This window comes from Dermacentor silvarum, chromosome 8 (assembly GCF_013339745.2).
Source record: "Dermacentor silvarum isolate Dsil-2018 chromosome 8, BIME_Dsil_1.4, whole genome shotgun sequence".
NCBI lineage: Eukaryota > Metazoa > Arthropoda > Arachnida > Ixodida > Ixodidae > Dermacentor > Dermacentor silvarum.
In genome coordinates this window covers 63483143-63495642 of record NC_051161.1, presented here as the reverse complement: position 1 = coordinate 63495642, position 12500 = coordinate 63483143, and the positions used below count along the sequence as shown (strand labels likewise).

The window sequence follows — 12500 nt, the reverse complement described above, 5'->3', positions numbered from 1 at the left end:
AGATCAGAGTTTTAATCTGCACTATGAGTCCGTTTAATACATAACTGCCAGCACTACAAAGGCTATAAGGAGACTTCTCTCACTGCTTGCATTCGTGGCCAAAAAAAAGTGAGCACGCTGAAAGAAAGATATCGGTATGCATCATGCAACTCGATCTAAAATAAAGTCTGATACTTTTGTGTCGCAAAATATGGCCTAGTTATTACATAAAAGGTGTTGCAGATTTGAACCTATTTAACACCTAATGAGAAGAGACACAACATTTCTGCAACCACTGGCTGCAGTGTACCACTTGCACAAGCAACCAAAACGTAGCACATCACATACTGTAAGCACAATAGTGCACAAATAATAGGTACGCAATTTGATGTAACCTTGCTTCCACAATTTGTAGTTGTAATATCTGAATTAGTTATTTCATAGGAAGTGTCGCAGATTGAAAACAACTGCACTGCAAAACACACACTGTGAGACTTGTATGACCGCACTACTTTTGCAGCTCCCACAGTGTTTCCTGCTATGTATGAAATGAGTGTAGATTTGTAGATGTGTGTGTGTATGTTCTATTTTCTCTCTTCTGTAAGCGGCATGGGACAGAGCATTTTCATCCTTGTGCAGGAGCGGACAAAAGAGGACTCCAAGAGACCGAGAGCTTCAAGGAGCTGCTTCAGGCTCGCACACAGGAGTACGTGGAGGAGATCCTGGCTCCCCATTTTGGCGGCATGATCAGCTTCGTCAAGGAGTGCGAGCTGCTCCAGGAGAGGGGCCAGGCCGACCAGATGCAGAAGGAAGAGAGTGAGTGTGCTCAGTGCATGTTCGGTGCAAGCACAGTGCAGATGTGTGCGACAATGGGCTAGTACAGTAGAACCCTGCTGATATGTTTTTCACGGGACCGTAAAAAAAAAAAAACGTAAGAGCCGGGAAACGCAAGATCCAGGAAACAGGAAAAATTGAGAAATGCGAGTCGTGTTGAATTGAACACAATATTATTTTAATTCTTGCGTGTGAAAAAAAGTCGTAGTTTCACCCGACAGCCGAAGTATCGATTGCGATAGCAAATTATAGTAGACAGCTATACAAAGTAAGAATAGTAGTTTTATCGTCCATATAAACTTGTAAACATTCGCTTATTAACTATATTAACAAGCATGGTGTCAGCGCCCACAGGCAAACGTGAACACATTACACTCAATGAGGGTGTCAAACGCTGGCGTGAAGAATTTAAGCGCCGCTGCAGAAGCGAGCGAAGTGACCTTCGTGCTGTTCTCCATCGCTTCAACACAAACTGAGCGCTGAGAACACACAGCACGCACAAAGCTACTAGCCGCCGCCGCACCTACACTGCGTAGACTCTGCCCCCAATGCTGATAGCTTTCAAGATACGGCCCGCGCGACCGCGCGCCGCAGGACAGTACGCAGTTGACGGCACAATGCTGCCCGCTATCCCTCCTCCTCGCTCTCTCGCCGGTGCCTCGACTTTTCTTTCTTTCGCGCGCTAGATTTAGACGCGCTCGTCGGCTCCCCTCGAAACGCTTTCACTCGCACATACAGCATATGGCGCGCAGTGACGGCGTTATCACCCTTGGACTTTATACGGAACACCTATGAGCCAAATCCAATTTTAGCGCCACAACGCGTCATAGACACCATCTTTAGATAGCAAATACGGATCTCAAGGGCCATGCTTTTGCTGGCGGAAACCGAAAATACGTCATAAGTGTCGCCCCCGGCACTTTGGGCGGCCAATGCCATCGTTAAGCAACCAAGCCAAGCGACATGAAAAGTCAAAATGGCCGCTCAGGCCGGCACGAGGTGGCAGTTCGCAACGTATGATGCGGGAACGGTCCCACAGTTGCGACGTATAAGCGGGGTTTCCAATGCATTGGGTTCTATGGAAGCTGTGCCGGGACCGGCCGAAAACGACGTAACAGCCGGGAAAACACAGCACCTGGAAACTTAACAGCGGGGTGTTACTGTAATGATAAATAGTGGTCGAACGGGGAATGTCGCTGTAGCGAGTGTTTCAACAAGGAAATCTGTCTCTGTCAGGGACTTGTCTTCATCAAGTTGACTGCAGCAACATTCCTTGTTCAGCCACTGTTTTTCACTTCGTCTCCACCTTCCTCTAAACTTGTGTTGTTTCGACACTGTGTTGGTTGGTTCAGCATGGCTTGTCACGGTACACAGTGCAGAAAGTGAAGACTAACAGAAGAAACACACATCGCAAAGCACCGACTAGCAGCTGGAGGCTTTTATTACGAATAGGGCAATAAATAGCATCAACAGCCAGTCCACGAGTTGTTTGTCATTGCTTTGTGGTGTGTGTTTCCTACACTTGTTTACCACTAGTTACCATCGCTAGCCATGCTCAGTGCTCAGAAACTATGCACTATTCTATGCTCACGCAATGAAACGCGACAGGAATACTTTAAGTAGAACACACTATATGTGCGATTACTCGAGAGTACCATGTTGGGTCACTATGAATCTGGTCACTAAAGGTGATGCGGACTCTGATTCAAGTTTACGAGTCAAAATTATGTTGATGTCACATGGACTGCAAGCGGTGGAAACAAAAGTACTACATGCATTTATTCGCCCTAAGTTGACACATTTTATTCCGAGTATAGTGCATAGATTAGTTGGTGCATTCTGCAGAATGGGAAGCTGAGCGAATTTCCCACAGTTCCTTGTGTCTGTGATTGTGCCTCTAAGTGATAGGTGACAATAAGAAATGCACCTCTCACAGCTGAGTTGTAGCCTCGAAATGTAAAAGCTTGGTCATTTCAAACAGTTTGTTTCTGCGCCTGACTGTTTTTCTTTCTCCACCTCTTCCCGCTCTATTTCAGAAAAAGTAGCCATGCTTATACGTTCATTCAACTCGGGGTGGAAGAAGGCCATTGATGACATCAACCAGGATATTATGCAGACCTTTACAAATTTCAAGAATGGCACCAACATCTTGCAGGTCTGTGAACTGCCTCCTTTCCAACATTCTTGCTTGCTGTGGAGTCCTACCAGTCATTGAATTGTGTTTCTGAGAGCATAGTCATTATTTGGGTCTCCACTCACTGGTAGCTGCACTCCAGTGTGTACGAAATGCAAAACATTTTTATGTTCTGACGTTTTGGTTGCATTGACATCTTGTGAGCCCAATTTTCTGTCTGAAAAATGTTTTTTAGTGTATTCAGAATATTTATTTCAGATAATAGGCTTGAAGAATGCAGATAACAAAAAAACTTCATATCCTCACCTCATTTTATTGTGGTAGCTTGTTTCACTTTGAAACACGTGTCAAGTTTTGAGGAAGTTTTCAATGTCGGTTGTTTTCAGCTCTCTGCAACTGAACTTGTGCATCTAAAGTTAATCGAAATTGTGAAAACATGCATAGGTTTTTAACAGAGCACTAACAATTACCATAATGAAGCTAAATTAAAGCTAACAGGCATTAAAAAAATTCATTTTATGTCAAATTGTCTTTACAGGCGCACCCTTCTTAGGCATCACTATATTGACCACTTGCACTCGCTTATTACTAGTCGCTATTTATGTGCACAAACCTTGTTTCATACATAATCACTGCAATGTGAAAGCTTGCCAAGTGACCTGTAGTGAGTTGGAGCCATGGCTGATCACACTGATTCGAAACAGCCTGGTTTTCTTTATCAGAGTAATTTAAACATCACACTTCACGTTGCTGTTTAAGCAATTTGAGTGAATGATAGTGTTTTTCAAGAAAGAAAATTTGTAAAACATCAGTTTCTCATCTTTAGCTTTATAAGAACATCGTGCATTGGCTCCGAAGGATAGTAGTGAAGAAGCCATATGGCTACTCTGTGCAGGAGAATTCACTCTAGCAGACATCTGTCTTTCAAATGGGCATCGTAACAGACTAGCCTGAGCGATCCTAATCTCTTGTCCTACAGCAATAATGGTCACCTGACTTGCCTGCGTTTTCTTCCTCAAACTCTGCGCTCTCTAAGTCCCTGTCAAGAATGTTATGTCACGCTGATAACCTGCATGCCATTTGTGACCCTATAGCACTGGGCGCGCAGCATTAGAGAAAGAACAGAAGCGCAAGGTAGATGACGATTGTTGTCGACAAACATTTTAATGGCGGAACTGTTTAAGCTCTTGGTTAGGCCACGTAGTGCGAACAAAAAATTGCGCCTGGTGATTACATCACCACGCGTTGCTTAGCAACCACCTCGCTGAACGGTGTGTGCTGCACCAATTATAGCAGCACCAATAGGAAACGTGCAGAGCTGCTGCCGACGCCATCAGCGTTTCCCCGTGTTCACGCCGAACACGCGTTGTGTCCATAACTGCAGCCGGCGCCTCTGGCGGCAACGGCTCGGCAGGTTTCGACCAGTCACGCCCCAGCAAGTGTGGAAGCACAGCTTGGCCGTGACATCACCGGGGAGATAAAATAAAGCTCAGAGCTGCCGTGACGGTGGCAGAACTCTCGTCAACTCTGTGCCATGCACATGTTGCCTTGACATGGAACGACCAAAGAAGATCCGGACACCCGTGCTGCCGTGCTGCCAGGCGAGAATGCGCTGCGGCGGCGAGTCAATTCGAAATACCGTGCTTAGCAGTGCTTAGCATTTCCTAGCAAAACGTCGCCAAGCCAAGCCTAGTAAAACCTGGAAGAAACTAGGTCAATCACCAGCTGCGCTGTTTACTCTAGCCTTGCACCACTAGTGCAAGCTGCCCACATTTTATTTTAGAGTGTAATGTGATAACAGTGGCAGCACTGTGCAGCAGGTGGCTTCATTGTCATTGCAGTGCACTTCATGTAGGTTTGTCTGCCAGAAAACGGTGTTGTTTACGCATACATTCTTGTTTTTCTTCCTTACTAGCTATAATACATGTTAGAAAGCTAGTGTTTGTTCCTGGCTATGATGATGCTTGATTTATTCACTCTCACACTTTAGATCTACACCTCGACTAGAGTTGTAGGTGGGTCCAGATTGGGGATTCCAGTCAGCTCAGTTGTTTAACGTGCATTCAAGTCTTGGCACATAGATGTTTTAGCGTACCTCTGCCATTAGGATGTGACCACTGCTGCCAGGGATCAAACTTCGCACACGGCATGCTAGTGCCGAGTGACCATATGGTTTATTAGTAGGCTAAATGCACTTATACTATTAGCATGATGCTACATCAGTTTTGTTCTTGGAACTGAGCTTTTCTGGTGAGCAGCATCATTTATTGCGGATAAAAGCTTGCGCACTGTGTGTATCGCCAAGTAGGTGCACAGTGCGAAGCATGGAAACAGAAGCTTATGATTGCATAAGTGTATGTAGTTTATAGTTATCATGGTTTTTACAAGCCGGCTGATATTTTCAATATTTTGCAATCTAGATTTACATAACTGGAAGCAAAGCAATTGTACCGGGATCTGTGACTGTCACAACTTCCTTTACATGTCTGGCCTTCTGGCAAGACTGAAAACACTCTTCAGCCAATGTGCCATATTTTCCTGCCCATGGAATGGCCTTGTTTCCTGGATGAGGTGTTTGCATACTTATTTGGCACTGAGCTTATCAATGATTAGAAACACTGAGAACCAATGCACTGTGCCAAGACTTCTCATAGCACTGCAACAGTTATCATTGGTGCTTTAATCTTGTTGACAAATAGCATAAAAGCCACAATGCACAAAAGAAGGGTGTATGCATCTTTTGTGTAATGTGGTGTTCGCGCTATCCGTCAACAAGATGCTTTACCAACTTGCCCAAGCTTCTACATTGCCACTTTAATGATGGCTTTATGCAAGGTGCTTATGCTGGCTGAGGACTCTAGTGTAAAGCATTGCTAGCTGAACATGTGTATAACAGTGGTCTGTGCTCAGCTACTGTAGTGTAAGTGTCTGTGTGTGGCTCAAAGCTTTTTTCTTTGTTTGTTTGTTTGTAATGCAGGCAGCTCTGATGCAGCTAATTCAGTACTACCACCGGTTCCAGAAGGTTCTAAGCCAAGCCCCGTTCAAGCAGCTCACGGTTCGCTCTGAACTCCTGAACATTCACCACCTCATGGTGGAGGTGAAAAAATACAAGCCAAACTTCTGAGCGACATGAGACAAGGCTGGAAGTGTACATAGTTTAGCTCGCAGTGTGCAGTAGATAGCATGTTTCTTTCTATTATATATATATATATATATATATATATATATATATATATATATATATATATATACAGTTTTTTCCATGTGTGAGAAATAGAAGAAACTGACCATTCCACAGATGCTAGCCTAACACTCATTGTCATAAGGAAGTATTAAATTATTGTTAACCAAGTGGCCTGTGGGGATGATTGATAACAAGGCATTGTGTGGTAGTGTTTTTAGATTTTAGTTGCACTTCTGCACCTGGCCTTAAAAATTCAAAAGGAAAGCTGGCCCTATTCCTACCATGTACACTTACACTCAGTATGAAGGTGGCCATGTTCCACGTCGACCAAGCTGGAAGAATTGGGTCAATTCTATAGTGCTGTGACCCGATCTTGTAAAAAAGGTCCATTCCAGGGTGAAGAAAGTAAGACAAACTAAGCGAAGTCGACCGATGGGTGAATTGGCACATGTTCATATTTTTAAAAAACGAGCGTGAAGCACAAGAACAACAAAGATGACTGGACAAGTCATCTCCCTCGTCTTTATTTTCACTTTATGCTTGTTTTCTTTAGTAGAATCGTTTAACCGTCTAGGGTAAGCCTAAAGCGATTTCTGTCATAGTGTACGTGAATGTAGAGACCGTACTCGGCCAACACTAATTTGTGTGCCTATGAAGTACCAAAGTTGTGAAGGGGGTAGGTGAGCTGTACTCACCCATCAAACTGGCAATCAAGACTGTCAGCAAAGTTGCGTCATACGCATCAGACAATGCTTTATGTGAAAGTTGCCATGATGCAAAAGCGGCAGTGAAGTGCACACTTACAAGTCATTTTTGAGAATGACTTTTTGACCTTTGCTCAGAATCTTCGTATTTCTGATCAGAGATCGTCGGCAAGGAGTGAAAAAGAACATTGAAAATTACTGGAACCTCTCAGGGGGGGCCCATTTATATTTGTCTTTCAAAAAATAAAGAAAACAATTCTTGTTCGATCAGTATCTTTAGAAGTACACAACAGCATAACTTGGTAAACGTTCTATAACTTTTCAGCTTTGAGATCAAAGGTGTGAATTGCAAGCCTCAACCGTACAAAAATATATTAAGTACAGAAACCAAGTCTTCTGACTTTGAACAGAGTATACCCAGAAAACATGAGTATTCTTAAAACCTGCTTGGCAAGTATCATTACTGGTAAAAGTGTGCAGAAACCATCAACTATGATTGTCACTGTAAGCAAATAGCCTGAAAGAATGTACAAGCTAATGAAAGAGCGGGAGAGAAAGAGAGAGAGCCAGCTGGAGAGAGAGAGCAAATGAATGTTTTCTATTCAGTCTGACCACCGAACTACCACTAAATTGGCCAAAAGAGCCAAAGAAAGCTATTCACTTTAAAAACAAAAGGGAACATGCTACATGACTGCCATGCCACAAGCAACCGGAGCTCAAAGTCTGTCACTGTTTTTATTTTTTTTTTAATATGTCGCACATGATTGCCAATTTTGTGGCAAAGGTCAAATCATGTTGTCCAAAAAGATCTGCAAATTGCCTTAAATGTGGTCGTTTCCTTTCAACTTTTTCTGGTGCAATGATGCCTGTAGCAATCTCAAAATTCTTTTCAAGGAAAATAGTACGACACATAAAAAAAATTATATCCAAGACCAGACTGAGAAACCTGTCTGCCAGCAACACCATTACAGAATTTATGTCAATTTCTTGCTGCAGATCACTGATTTTTCGTTAAATTTTGTGAAAGTCTACTTGCTGCACCACGCCATGCTATATCATTGAAGCCTGCGACCCAGTCTTAGAGCATGTACAGTAAAAGCTCGATGATACGAATCTCACGGGGTCACGAAAAATATTCGTATTAGCCGAAATTCGTATCATCGAAACAATTAAAACTACTGTCGAATCTCGATAATTCGAACTCGAAGGGGCCCGAAAATTTGTTCGAATTAAAAGGACGTATTTTTGAAGTATTCGTGCTCCATAGCACGATGCACGAACGGTGCGATTCGTGAAATATCGCGGCGCGCAAGCGCATAGCAAACGCGGGCCACGAAACTGCCCACGCCGGCTAACGGTCGCTTCCCGATAACGACAGAAAACGAAGCTTCAGGGAGCGAGCGGGCGGCGCCGGCACACGGGTGCGCGCGGAGACCGTCGAAGGTGAGGGAGGAGGGGGCGCCAGGGAAGCGGATTTGGCCGCGTCAACTCCGCCGCTTCGGTGGCTCCCCTCGCCCTCCCTCTCAACTCCCTCGTAGCTCTCTCACCTTCGACTCCGTGCGCACATCTCCGTGCGCGCCCGCTGCCGTGCTGGCGCCAGCTTATTTTAGCAGCCCCCTGAAGTTTCGTTTTCTGCCGTTATCGGGAAGCGAGCGTTTGCGGGCGTGGCAGTTTCGTTGGCCCGACTGTGCCTCCGCCGCTGCTTCCCTCTGCGCTGCTGCCGCAGCGTGCAAGGTCAACATGTGACTAGAAAATAGAGAAGGGTTCACTGCCATTTTATCCGCATGGCTGAGACTTCGGCACTAGTGTGTGCCGGTTGTCTAGAACACTCTAGTCGGCACGTACACGCTTGTTCCGGCGCGATGCAGAAACGGCGACCTTGCAATTTGAGAGATAGTGAAATTTCCGCCGCGGTTTTTTTTTTTTTTTTCTTTCCATTCCTTCGCGCGCGGCATTGAGGGGTCTCTCCTGAGATTTTGCTCTATGGCGGTGTCGGAGCAATGCCGGTCGGAGGCGCCGCCGCCTGATTTGGCGCGCTGCTAAGAGCATTGTCGGTGCGCGGTATGTTCGAAATAAGCGCGTTCGAATTCGCTTGCTTCGCGTTGACGTTGAACGAAAGCACGTTTTTCATGATAGTCTCGCTGTGCAACAATTGTGCTCAGTGTTGACGTTGCGAGGCCTAGCTCCTTAGCCAACTCCGTCCGCTTCCTCTTGGGATCCTCATCGACCTTTCGAAGAATGTCTAATTTCTCTTTAAAGGAGAGTGCTTTCCGCTTGCGAGACATAGCTCGCTGCGACTAGGCAAAATGGCGCAAACACGAAGAACGCGGCCCGAAGCGCAGCAGCCACTCCATCTGACGGCTCGCAGAAAAGGAGAAGTACAAAAGCGCCACCGCTTCAAACTCTTCGCGCCCAGTCGCGGAGTCCGCGCTGTCCGGCGCTGCGCCTCCGCACCAAAAGAGAAGGAGAGAAAGCGCGTGACTGCGCGCTGTTCTCTTTCGCGGCCGTCGGTGGGGCGGCGTTTATTCGTATCACCCGACGCAGGCTGAAAATCGATTCGTAACAACCGTTCTCTAGCACGTTGCAAAGTAATGGGGCTCGGCCGGGACCACAAAAAAATTCGTATCATCCGGAAATTCGTATTAGCCGTGATCGTATCATCGAGCTTTTACTGTAATGTGCTTACGACAACGTGGAAATATTTAACTTGTGCCCATTCTTCACACAATTATGATTGACATTTATGGGCTTCAAGCACCACGAGCTGTCTCTGATATAGTGAATTCATGGTAGATGGCTTTAATGTATGGCAAAAAACTTCAGAATTTTCTTTTTTCCTTATTCAGGCTCATAACATATAAGTTTGCTAGTTGAAAATGAGACCAGAAACGGTTTGTGCTTGTGGTCCTTTTGTGTAACATTGGTGTGCACAATTATAGGCGTGGTGCCCGAGAGCTGAAGGAATATGCATTCCCATGACTTCAGCCCATGTCTGCAAACCTTTTCATGGCACTGCAAAACCAGTTCTTAGGCTATGGCAGCTGTGGCAGCCACACCCAGCAACAGCAGCATTGTGCGCATGCTTCTCGCAGGTTATTGCTCAACTGGCAGCTGCTTTCCACAGTCCGGTCTTGAACATGGTGGTGCCCATCAAGCTTTCTCTGAATAGGTGTATACTAGCCTGTCAAAAGCACAGACTTGGCTCTCATTTTTATCAATTGCTGAAGTGTCTCAACATGGCCTGCAAAAGCCGGTGACCAGTGTTCTGTCAAAGCTGAAAGCCAATATCCAATCAAATTATGATGAATGTTTGCAGCATATTCTTACACGAATTAAGTGATTTGTCATGAAAATTTAATTTTACATATGTATGCTGCCGTTTTTTATTATTTTTGAAAGAGAAATGCTGGGTACAGGAAGAGCTATAAGTAGACTCCCATTAACCAGACTCCATTTAATTCGATTGTTTGGTTAATTCGATCCCGACTGATCGTCCTTGCCAGTGCCCATGCATATCTATGGGCCCAAACTTTCGTTATTTCGATCCTAAAATTGGCCTTCACCGGACAGTTAGAACTTGAACAGTCAGCATGCATACGCCTGGCCCCTATGATGGCCTCTAATAGCGACCCTTTGCTGGCAGCGTTTGTGTTGGCAAAGTTTAGGGGACAGTGAATGTGTTCAACACACATTATCTCCCGACTAAAGCACCTATTTTCGGCCTGCCCTAGGAATATTTTCGAGCAATAACGGTAGCTCGTACTGTCCGATTAGGGTATTTACCCGATTTACCTTTTCGTTTTTTAACACGAAAGTGTTTTATTCCGGGGTCCACCAAGACTTCACTGACGTATTTCCGTCACGGAAATACGTCATAGAACATAATACAAAGAAAGAAACCAGAAGAAAAAGTTCCACAAACATGCAAAATTTAGGAATCGAACCCACGACCTCTCGGTCCGCGACGATAGATCGCCGAGCGTTTAACCCATTGCGCCACAAACGCATTTGCAGAGAGCTACACAGACGCGCCTTATATATCTAACACTCCTCCGTGTACCCGCGCTCTTGCTCGGGGCGGTGCCGCCGCCTACGAGCAGAAAAGAGAAGTACTGCATTATGACACTAAAGCCCGGGATACATGGAGCGAACTTTCTCGACGAACTTCACGCGTCAAGTAACGACGCGGCGACACGACGCAGGATGTTTGCTGTGTTGCAATACATGCGGCGAACGCCGCCGCGCGTTGGCCGCCGTGTTGGCGGCGGTCCCGGCCGCCCGCTTCGAACTGAATTTGGCGTTGTCCTTGTAGAATTCACTTAGTTGGAAGCAAATGACTGCGTAAACGGCTTTCGCTTAGTCTCAGGCCGCTTCGACGACAGAGTATTATGGATAACCTTGAGTAGTTTTCGAGATCGCTTCTCGTTTCGAACGCGTCTAAGCCTAGCGAAAGAAATATCCGATGCCAGCGCCATCTATCGGGGAAGTCGGGAGATAGGCATGACGACAGCATGTGGCCTCTGAGATCAGAAGATTTCTGTTGAAGGTTGTTGTAGAGAGCTTGCACTGCTTGTCTGTTTCCTCGCAGATCAGCGGATATGGGATGTACAAATACAACGCGATTCCTGAGAGATCATACTAGGAACTACTCAATCGGTGCAGAGACATGCAGACACGGCAACACCAACGCGATTGCAGACGACGCGAAAAGGCGCGCGCGCGCGAAACACCTAGCATGCATTGCGACCGGAACTAGTGCCTCCTGATTGGCTGTCGTCCACCGCTGCGCGCTAGACGCTTCCGGCGGCGGCGTTCACCCGACGAAAATGTTTGGACAGGCAGATCGGCTGCGGACGGCAAATTTCTTGACGCCGGCCGTCGGACGTTCGCCGCCCGACGAAGTTCTTCGCTCGGACGCCGGTTATTCGCTTCATGTATTCCGGCCTTAACGCGCACCGACAGTGAACGCTTCGGTGGTCTCAGCACTACGACGCCTCGATGCCAGCATTCGAAGGGACGCTGGCATCAAGAAGCACTACCAACGCCACCTAGGTGGCGTTCACCGTACTCAGCACAGCGGAGCGTGGCCTCCGCAATTAGCTCTGAAAATGTTTCTGAAGTTGATCGCGGAGGCTGCAATTACGACGCGCTGTACGCGCTGATTTGACTCGGTGACGATTCAGTTACGTGCTTTGTCTTGCGCGTTGTATTAGTGTGTCAGTTACGTGCTTCGTCTTTCGCGTTGTGCTAGCGTGTGCAGCGTAGTGCAGCTTCCATATGCACGACGGTTGCTCATGGTCATCGACGTTGGTAGTCGTGATGGAGGAGACGTGCCACCAGGCGTCAGCGTGGGTGCATCAACGCCTAAGGGCGCTTTAGCCACAAAACACCAATAGACATTATATATCAATGTGCAATAAACATTACACTACTTCTGTGAAGACACGTTTCACTTTCGTGTTCTATACCGATTCCTATATAAGAGGGATCAACCACATTTTTTTTGGAAGCTAATTAATCTTAAAACCAAGTTTGTATGCTTTGCCGCATAACACGACTGTAATGCGGCGAAGCTGACTTTGCGAAACCGGCCGCCACTGTGCAACACATATTAGACCCTTGGCCACTAAAAAAATTGGATGCGCATTAAATTTGTACTATGTTT

General features: G+C 46.1%; 1 protein-coding gene across 1 annotated transcript in view; it reads left to right on the top strand.

Annotated features, from left to right (window-relative positions):
• The window catches only part of LOC119461333 (vacuolar protein sorting-associated protein 52 homolog), a 16112-nt gene extending 9811 nt beyond the window's left edge, over nucleotides 1-6301 (top strand). Inside the window, 4 exon segments of the mRNA XM_037722604.2 lie at nucleotides 619-637; nucleotides 640-795; nucleotides 2850-2968; nucleotides 5925-6301. Of these exon segments, the coding sequence (XP_037578532.1) occupies nucleotides 619-637; nucleotides 640-795; nucleotides 2850-2968; nucleotides 5925-6071 (441 nt within the window). The 3' untranslated portion in view covers nucleotides 6072-6301.
• Nucleotides 6302-12500: the final 6199 nt, after the last annotated feature.